We start from the raw sequence: 8,783 nt of genomic DNA, 5'->3' as shown, positions 1-8,783 counted from the left end.
TTTTAAACTCCCGCTATACAAACATATCTATTAAGAGCGATGGGAAGTGGGGGGTAGCCTATTTTTTTAATCCAGGCACCAACCTCCCCCCCCCACACACCGCCTCAGATGTCTGGCTGCTTTTCTTAAGTGCAATCATCTATAATTGAGAAAAAAAAAAAAAAGCCATACGTGGAAATGTGTGTGTGAGAAGGTGCATCTTGAAGCAGGGTTTAGTTACAATCGATCTTGGGGGGAAAATATTGCCTATGGTCAAAAAATAAGGAGCAACTATGTCCTTCTCTCAGTTCGGATACCCCTACAGCACCACTTCACAGGTAAGGCGAGTGAGCAGCACTCACTTTTGTTTAGATTCTGCTGCTGCTGTCCAGATGTCTTGTCCCCCCCTCCCTTTTTTTCTTCCCTTTCCCTTACTTAGAATATTTTTTTAAAAGGGCACATCTGGAGCCTTTTTTTAAAAAATGTGCGTGTGTGTTTATGTCTCGTTTGTGTTGTGTTAGGCTTAAAACAAATAACTCGCAGTGTGCACAGCAAAGGCGTGTAGGAAACCGGTAATTCCCCCTCCTCCCCACCCTCCACCGTTCAGTTTTAAGTGCAACAAACAAATAAAAAAACATAAATCCCGGTTACGGCCGCTTTCCGAGCCCGCGGAGCTGTCCCGCGGAGCTGCCGGGTGCTGCCCCCGCCGCGCCGCTGCCGCCCGGGCACTGCGGAGGGTGTGCGGGCAGCGGGGACCGGCGGGCTTGGGGCTTCACTCGCGTTTCTGCGGAACCGGGCTGTGCCGTTTCCTCCCCCCTTCCTCCACGGGTCGGTCCTTTTCCTGTGTTTTATTAGGATCTGACGAGAGATTTTTTTTTTACCCCCCATGCGATTTCCCAAGGACATCCCCCCCCACTCACACCAAGGCACTCTGTAAGTCCTCGCTATAGCGTACCTCGAGTCACGATTTATTTGGGGAGAATTATTTATATACCGTAATCACTGCAAGATGTGCCTCTCTCGCTTGGGAAGTTAGCTGTCCCCTTGAAGTTATTGAAATCAAATGCCTTCGATTGCGTTAGCTGACATATTTACTGCTGTGTCTATTGTCAAATTAACTATAATCGCAACTTTTTGCCTTTAAATCAATGCAGATGGACCGAGCGGGGGCGGGAAGGATGGAGCCTTACGGATCTCATGCCTTTTTCCAGAGCAATTATTTCCTTAAAGTTTTACCTGCTTGATTAATCGTGCCCCCTTCCCAAGGGTTTCCTGCTTCCCATTCGGTTTATTTCCCGGTTTCTATAATTAGTCGCTTCAGCCCGTGTTTCCTATCCCCCTCCTCACCCCCCCCCTCCTCCGCACACACACAGGCGCGCACACGCTCCTAAATTCCCCCCGATGGGGCTGCCTCGACAGTCACTCGGCGTCGTCCCGCTCTCTTCTCTCCTCTCCGCAGTTTTTCGTGCCCGCCAGCCCCAGCACGACGTGTTGCGAGGCCGCCCCTCGCTCCGGGCCGGATGCCTCCTCGGCACCGGCCGCCGCCTCCCTGTGCTGCGCCCCGTACGAGGGCCGGCTGCTGGCGCCCGGCCGCGCCGAGCTCAATGCGGCGCTGGGCATGTACGGAGCCCCGTACGCCGCGGGACAGGGCTACGGCAACTACCTGCCCTACGGCGCCGAGCCCGCCGCGCTCTACACCGCGCTGGTGAGTGCCCGCCCGCTCGCCCGGAGGGGAGAGGGGGGTGCAACAGGCGGGAAACTTCGTGTTTCGCAGCCGGTCTCGGGGCGGGGGGCCCGCCGAGGGACGCGGGAGCGGCGCCGGCCCGTGGCGGGTGGGATGCGCGAAGGGACCGGGCTGCCGCGGGGAGCCGGGGCTGCGGGGCGCGGCGCGGTTCCCCCTCCTGCTCGACGCCAAACGCGGCCGCTTTCCCTTGCAGAACCCCCAGTATGAAATCAAGGACGGCGCCGGCACGTTGCACTCGGGAATCGCGCAGCCAGCCGCCTACTACTCCTACGATCATTCCTTGGGGCAGTACCAATACGACAGGTAAAATCCCTTTGATCAGCGCCCGGCAGCATTAGCATCCCCCTGCGAGGCGGCGGCCGACATCAAACGGCGGGGGCCGGCGGGGGCTCCGACCTGACAAACGTTGTACAAAAGAAACGAGGCGCCCCGGGAGCAGCACTCAGCTGAAATCAAACTTGGGAGGCGATGGCAGGAGGGCAGGGGCAGGCAGGCAGAGGGGAAGGGGCTACACTGGCCTGCGGCTAGGCCGGGCCGGGCCAGGGGGCTCATGTTGGTCTCCCGCCGGCCCCCACCTTCCGTAATCATCTCCCAGCAGGTACGGGACAGTGGATTTCGGTGGTTCGGCCAGACGCAAGAATGCAACGCGAGAGACGACAAGCACCCTCAAGACCTGGCTGTACGAGCACCGCAAAAACCCCTACCCCACCAAAGGAGAGAAAATCATGCTGGCCATCATCACCAAAATGACCCTGACCCAAGTGTCCACTTGGTTTGCTAACGCCAGACGGAGGCTCAAGAAAGAAAACAAAATGACCTGGTCCCCCAAGAACAAAGCGGGAGAAGAGAGAAAAGAGGAAACCCCGCGGGAAGAGGATGAGTACAGTGTAGAGGACGAAGGCAGAGGTAGGGGGAGAGGCAGGGCGCCTCGAAGTAGCTCGAAGTGGCGGCCGATTTCGAGGCCCCCCAACATCCCCGCACCCACACTAATGCTCTGCCGCTCCCCTTATTCCCTGTGTGTGTCCAAGCAGAGCAGAAGAGCTACAAGGAGGACAAGGAGCTGCGGTTCAGCGACCTGGAGGAGGAGGAAGAGGAGGAGGAGGAGGCGGGGAAGCTAGAGAAGGGCCGGGCCAGCTCCCTGCAGGAAGCCCCCAGCCTGGGCGCGGCGCTGCCCGAGGGTCCTCGAAGCGACTGCAGCCTGCCCGGCCCCTTCCACGCCTTTCCCTGCGCCAAGGCCCCCGCCGCGGACTTCGCCCCTGCCTCCCTGGCCGGCCCGCCGCCACCCTACGCGCCCGCGGAAAAGCCGCGCATCTGGTCGCTGGCGCGCACGGCCGGGGCCAGCGCGGCGCGCAGGGGCAGCCCCGAGGGCTGCGGCGCGGAGGGAGGCGGCGGCTCGGCGGCGGAGCAGCCCCTGCCCGCCAAGGCCTTCCGGAGCTCCGCGTTCAACCTGCAGCCGCTCCCGCGGAGCTGCGCGTCCCACCGCGGCCTGGGGGAGCCGTGCCAGTTCGCGGCGGCGGGCGAAGGTACCCGCGGCGGCGGGGCCGCGGGGACGGGCGGGACCGCGGGCCGGGCAGGGGCGCAGGGCACGGCGTGAGCCCGCCCGCGCACTGACAGCCCCGGCGCTCGGCCCTGCCCAGGTGTCAGGTGCGGACGCCGAGGCTTCCCCGCTCGAGGCGAGCGGGAAGGGGAGGGCGGCGGGGCCGGGCCGGGTCCACCGCGAGCCGCTTGTGTCTGTGCAGGCTTCGGGCGGGGCGCCAAGGGCGGCCCGGGAGGAGCCGAGCTGGGCGGGACCTGCCTGGACAGGCTGCGGACGGCGTTCCGGCCGGTGCTGCGGAGGTGAGGTAGGTGACGGACCGGCAGCAGGGGCCTCACCTCGCACGAAGCCCAAGCCCGCCCGCTCGGCCCCGGGACACCGGAGCGGCGGGGGCCGCCGTCTTGCTCCGCTCGCGGAGCTCCCGTCCGGCCGGGGCACCAACACCCGGCCCCGGACGCGGCCGCTTAATCACCAGCTTATCACCGCTTCTCCGTCCCGCAGGGCCGCCCGCCCCTTCCTGGGCGCTGGCGACGGGGCTCCGGCTGCAGCGAGGCATTCGGCTTGAAGCAACGAAAGACGCCTCTCCCCGGGCCGGCGGTGGCCTCGCGGCTCCGCCTGCCCTGCCCTCGCCAGGGAAGGGCCGTCGCGGCACAACGTGCTGCGCACATGGGGCCGAGGGGCACGGCGGGCGGGGCGGCGGGCGGAGCGGCCGCAGGACCGGCACCTCCCCGCCGCACGCTTGCCATGTGTTCAACACCCCGCTAACGTCTTTGCAAAAAGAAAAGAAAAAAAAAAAATTCCAAACCCTAATATTTTCTCTTTTCCCCCCGCGTCGTGGTTTGTTTCTTCTCTTTCCCCCAAACCTGCGCGCTCCGCTCAGCGCCCAGCTCCGCCAAGGAGCGTCGCTTCGCGGTCGCTCCGCGGTCGCTCCGCGCCGTCCCGGGGCGGAGGAGGAGAAGCGGCGCAGGTTACGCCGGACTGTTTCTTTACCGTCTCTGTAAATAGATATCGCTGAAAAGTATTTTTCGGAGTCTCTAATTAACACGGATGAGCTGAACGCCGCGAAGCCGTCAGTGACCCCGGAGCTCTCCAGCCAGGAGCCGGCACAGCCCGGGCGGAGCGGCCACAGGCACCCGCCGCCCGCCCTGGGGCACGGCCGGGGCACCCCCGGGCAGCGGGTGGCGACCGGGCGGCGAAGTAGGACATTGTTAGTGGGTCACCGCCGTCAGTCAGTCAAAAGAGCAGTGCTGCACTTTACAGGACAGACGAGAAAGAGAAACCGTATCTCTGCATTATTTCTGTTTAATTAAAAGTGTCATCAAACACTTTGTGTTCAGACTAATAAACCAAGCAGGGATGAGGAAAGAATGTTTCTTTGTTCCTGTCTCTGGAAGCAGTGGCAATAATTTAAATTAATAACTGCGGTAATTAAGAGGTCATCTATAGATCAACCCGATACCTGCTATTTCCAAGTTCACCGGGGTCAGCATTTACATTAAGTCATTTGTGGTCAATAGAGTCCAATGAATTCTGCCTTAATAAATCAGGGAAATCAATCTTGAATATCGAGTAGACTTCTATATGTTTACCAAAGGCTACTCAAGACAAGTGGGGCTGCAGAGCTGGGAGTCCTCTGGGTTTGAGAAGGAGTTCGTAGGGGGAAGGAGGAGCTGTAGGTCAACGCAGGGGAGAGGTGGCGGGGCTGTCCCTGTCTTCGGCCCCGGGAACAGCCCCGGTCCCTCCCGGGAGCGGAGCGATCCCGGCTGCGGGGACACCTGTCAAAGAAGGCAAACTGTCGGGTTTTGGAGGCCGGGGGGGAAAGGGAAGGGGAGGTAGGTGTACACGGGGGCGGCAGGTAACAGAGCGGCCGGGAGCGGGGCTGGGCCCGCCGGGAGCCCAGCCAGAGACGCTCGGCCACGGCGCTTTCCCGTACACCGGAGCCGCCGTGGGCAATCGGCGGCACAGCAACTGCAGTCTGTTGCAGTGACCCGGAGCTTAGAGAAGGGGAAATTAAGCTGCGAAAAGATAAACATTATTTCAAGTCGGCTTTGAAGGATTAGGGCTTGTAATAAAGAGTATTAGGCCCTTTCGAAGGGTTCTTGCAAGGCGACTTTCTCTGCCCCTCCTCTCCCACCGGAGAGGACAGGTATTATTTGCCCTGGGAACACAGCGCAAGTTCCCCACAGGCGCCCGCAGTGGCCGGGCCTCCCTCCCGTCTGTGTCCAGGGTGCCTCCGCCCATCGTGCAGGGGAGCGACCCGGCTCCCTCCGGTTCCCTTTGCCTGGCAGCTTTGGAAGAGGCTCCCCGGAGAGCTCTGCATGGGCCTCCTGAGCTGCTCACGGAAGACGAAACGCCCCCGCGACCCGGGGGCGGCCAGGAGCTCCCCTGAGCTGCAGACTCTGCCCCCCGGCCCTGGAACCCCCGGCCCTAACAGCAAGACCCGAAGGACGTGTGAAGTCCTCGGGGGTTGATTATTTAGGCCGGTACAGGCTTCGGGGTCTTTTTAAGAGCGGCACGAAGGCAACCTCCAGGAGTCTTAAGACTTTTATTTTTTTTATTATTACTTTTACTCCCCTTTCATTAAAGGTCAAGTGAGTGAGATGCAGATTATCCCGCCCGCCCAGGACTCCTCTGCAATCTGTCACGGCGGCAAGATATGTATCGCAAATCTCTCAAAATATAATCTCCGGGAATCATATTCCGAATACTGTTTTGATTAAAAAACAGAGTGGGGATTGATGGAGAACTAATACCGGGAGCGGAGCCTGCGTGCGCTCAGGCACAAAACTAAAATAACGGGCTCACACGAATAAATTCAGCGCCTCCAATGCCGTAATAAACGTATTTAAACCGTCTCCGGCTGAGCTGGGCTTTTTAACGCTGCCGCTCTGGGAAGTGAACTCGGGTTCCCCGCCGGAGCGTGTGGAGTCGGGCTGTGCTGGGGCACTCGGAGTGCGCTCCTGCGGGGCGGCTCGAGGAGATGGGGCCGGGCGGGGAGCGCCCTCGGGCCGGCCCGCCTCAGCCCTCCCCGGCGAAACACGGGGCGCACAAAGTGTTAGACCCCGCGGAGCCGAGGGACCAGCGCAGCGCGCACACAGACACACACACACCATCCCCGCAGGGCACCCCTCTTGGCTCTGGAGGGGCGGGTGTCCCCCTTTCCCGCAGCCCGCCGGGACGCGCTGGCACCGGCCGCAGCCCCGCATCGCCCCCCAATTAGCGGCCGCGGGGGCGGGCGGGGGCGGCTCGTTGACGCGTCCCCCGCTGGGGTGGGAAGTTTCTAAAACAAAGTCGCCGGGCTAATGGCCCCGGGCGGGAGCGGCGGGGCCGCGCACACTCCACTGCGCCCGCTCAAAGGCAGCGCGACCGCGGGGCCGCCGCCGCCTCCGCCGCGCTCGCTAATGAAGTTTTGTCAAAGACAATTACGGGCCCGGCGGGGGCAGGAGGCCGCGATGAAAAGGCGGCTTTGTGCGGCCGAGACGGCGCGGCTCCCCGGCCACCCCCGGTCCTTCCTGCGCCCCCGCGGTGACCCCCGCGCCCGGCCCCGCTCCCCGCGGGGGCAGCGGCCCCGGTGCCCGGCCCCCAGGTAAGCGGAGCGACGGGCTGGTGCCAGCAATGAGCCTCCCGGGGCGGGAGTTTATCAGTCCGATCCGCGGACGAGCGAAGCAAGCCCCGAAAATTGGGGGCTGAGCCCTTGCCCGCCTCTCACACGCCTGGCTGAGAGTTTCTGCTGCCTCTTCCCACCCCAGACGGGCTGCTGCGACGGATTCCTGCTTCAACGCTGTTGCATTCAGCAAATGGGAGAATTCATCCCAAACCTGACCATCGAGCTGGCTAAATCTGTTTAAATATACACCAGAAAAACATGAAATTGTGGCTGCTTTCGGCTGCATCTGGGCAGAGAGGAGTTGAGGAAGAGGAGGACAGTAACCATGTTTCACCACCTTCCCCAGGATCCCAGCATCTCCATCTGGGGTCCTTGGTCACGCCCTCCCAGCATCTCGCTTCCCTGCCATCCCAGCCAACATGGGCAGCACAAAACATGCTGGTGCTCTCCCAGGGAACCATTCGTGAGTCATGAGAAGGTCTGGACAACACAAGCAACCAGTGAGATTGGTGCTTCCCAGCCTTTTGAAGTGCAATCCTCCTTTTAGGAACATAGGAGAGAGGAAACTTTCCTTTATTCCTGCACAAGAACATGAGGACAGTGACCCTGACACTGAAATGGTCTGGCCCCCTTCATTCTCATCTGCCTGGTATTTGCCCATGCCCTCAAACAGATGTCCTGTCCCTCTACAGGTTTCCCATCCCACAATAAAGGGATGAATTTTACTGGTTTTGCAGCAGGAAAACCCTTGGAGATCCCTCTTCAAAGGTGTTTACAGGGTTATGGAGCAATAGACTGGAGCAATTAGTTCAAAATGATCTCAAAAGCTCCACAAGCAGCTTCCCAGGCCAGGTGTCATTTCAGGATCAAAGCATCTGTTAGAGGAAAATCATTTTTGCCATTGTATTGCTTTTTTTTTTTTTTTTTTTTACCTACTGTTCATCTGAAAATAAATTACAGGCCAGAACAGGTGGATAACATTCTGGAATGATTTAATGATTTATTTAATCTGGATTCTTTTTCAATCTACTTAGAAGGATGAATACTTTTTTTTTAGCCTGAATCCAAAAGCCTGGCTTTTCATCTAAAGAACAGAAAATACCCTAAAACACTGGTCTGCTGCTGTCAAGGTGTACTCCCCACCACCATTACTAATCCAGTGGTAATGTCTGCCCTGCAAAGAGCCTGAGAGGAAAAGCTCAAGAAAAGTGAGCAGAAGATTTTGGTGTTTTTTTCTTTCTTGCCCTCTTCCTAGTGCTCTAGATATTACTTCACTTGCTGGAACAGTGTCTGGGTAATAAAATAACTGATTGTAGTGTTCAGTCACTACTCCTTAAATCTTAGGGTGTGAAGGTTTAAGAAGTGAGATGACTGCTCTCTGACTTTCTCTCTTGTTAGGAAGCTTTTGTACCACTGGTTGGGAGTGGAGTGGGAATGGACACACTGGAATCTCCTGCTGCAGGCACCTATGGACCCCCTGACACCAAGTGAGGCCAGCAGCAATTCCCTCAGGCATGTTCACACAAGGCTGGTATGCTGTTCCTCGGTGAGCAGTTCCTAACACAAGACTTTCCTTCTTGAGTAGACATGGTTTTGCTAAAGAGGGGTTAGCAAAATCATTGCCCACTTACTCAGATGTTTGATTTCAGCTAGAATAAGATGTTTTATGGAAAAGATACTTTCAGGACCTATAACATGCTGAAATTGATGGATGGCTGGGTTTGATACTTTAGTCCAACTGGAGTGGTAATGCAGGTGTGCAGAGTGACAGAATGCTTTCAGATACAGGGACGGTTACAAGGGGCTGTAGTTACCACTGCCAGGATTTTTCCACCTCATGTACCTGTACACGTTAATGGATTAAATTAGGGCCTTAAACTTGCTTTAATCCACCAGACTCTGGATGTGCACCAGCAAAA

General features: G+C 58.7%; 1 protein-coding gene across 1 annotated transcript; it reads left to right on the top strand.

Moving 5' to 3' along the window:
- Positions 1–248: 248 nt before the first annotated feature.
- Positions 249–3,563, top strand: IRX6 (iroquois homeobox 6). The gene is given in 6 exon segments (XM_050311358.1): positions 249–317; positions 1,439–1,684; positions 1,917–2,026; positions 2,322–2,629; positions 2,755–3,246; positions 3,463–3,563. Coding segments are annotated over 6 exon segments (1,326 nt in total).
- Positions 3,564–8,783: the final 5,220 nt, after the last annotated feature.

The sequence above is a fragment of the Myiozetetes cayanensis genome, unplaced genomic scaffold (genome assembly GCF_022539395.1).
Source record: "Myiozetetes cayanensis isolate MyiCay16 unplaced genomic scaffold, myiCay2020 scf16, whole genome shotgun sequence".
In the NCBI taxonomy this organism is placed as follows: Eukaryota; Metazoa; Chordata; class Aves; order Passeriformes; family Tyrannidae; genus Myiozetetes; species Myiozetetes cayanensis.
This window is presented reverse-complemented; position numbering and strand designations above follow the sequence as displayed.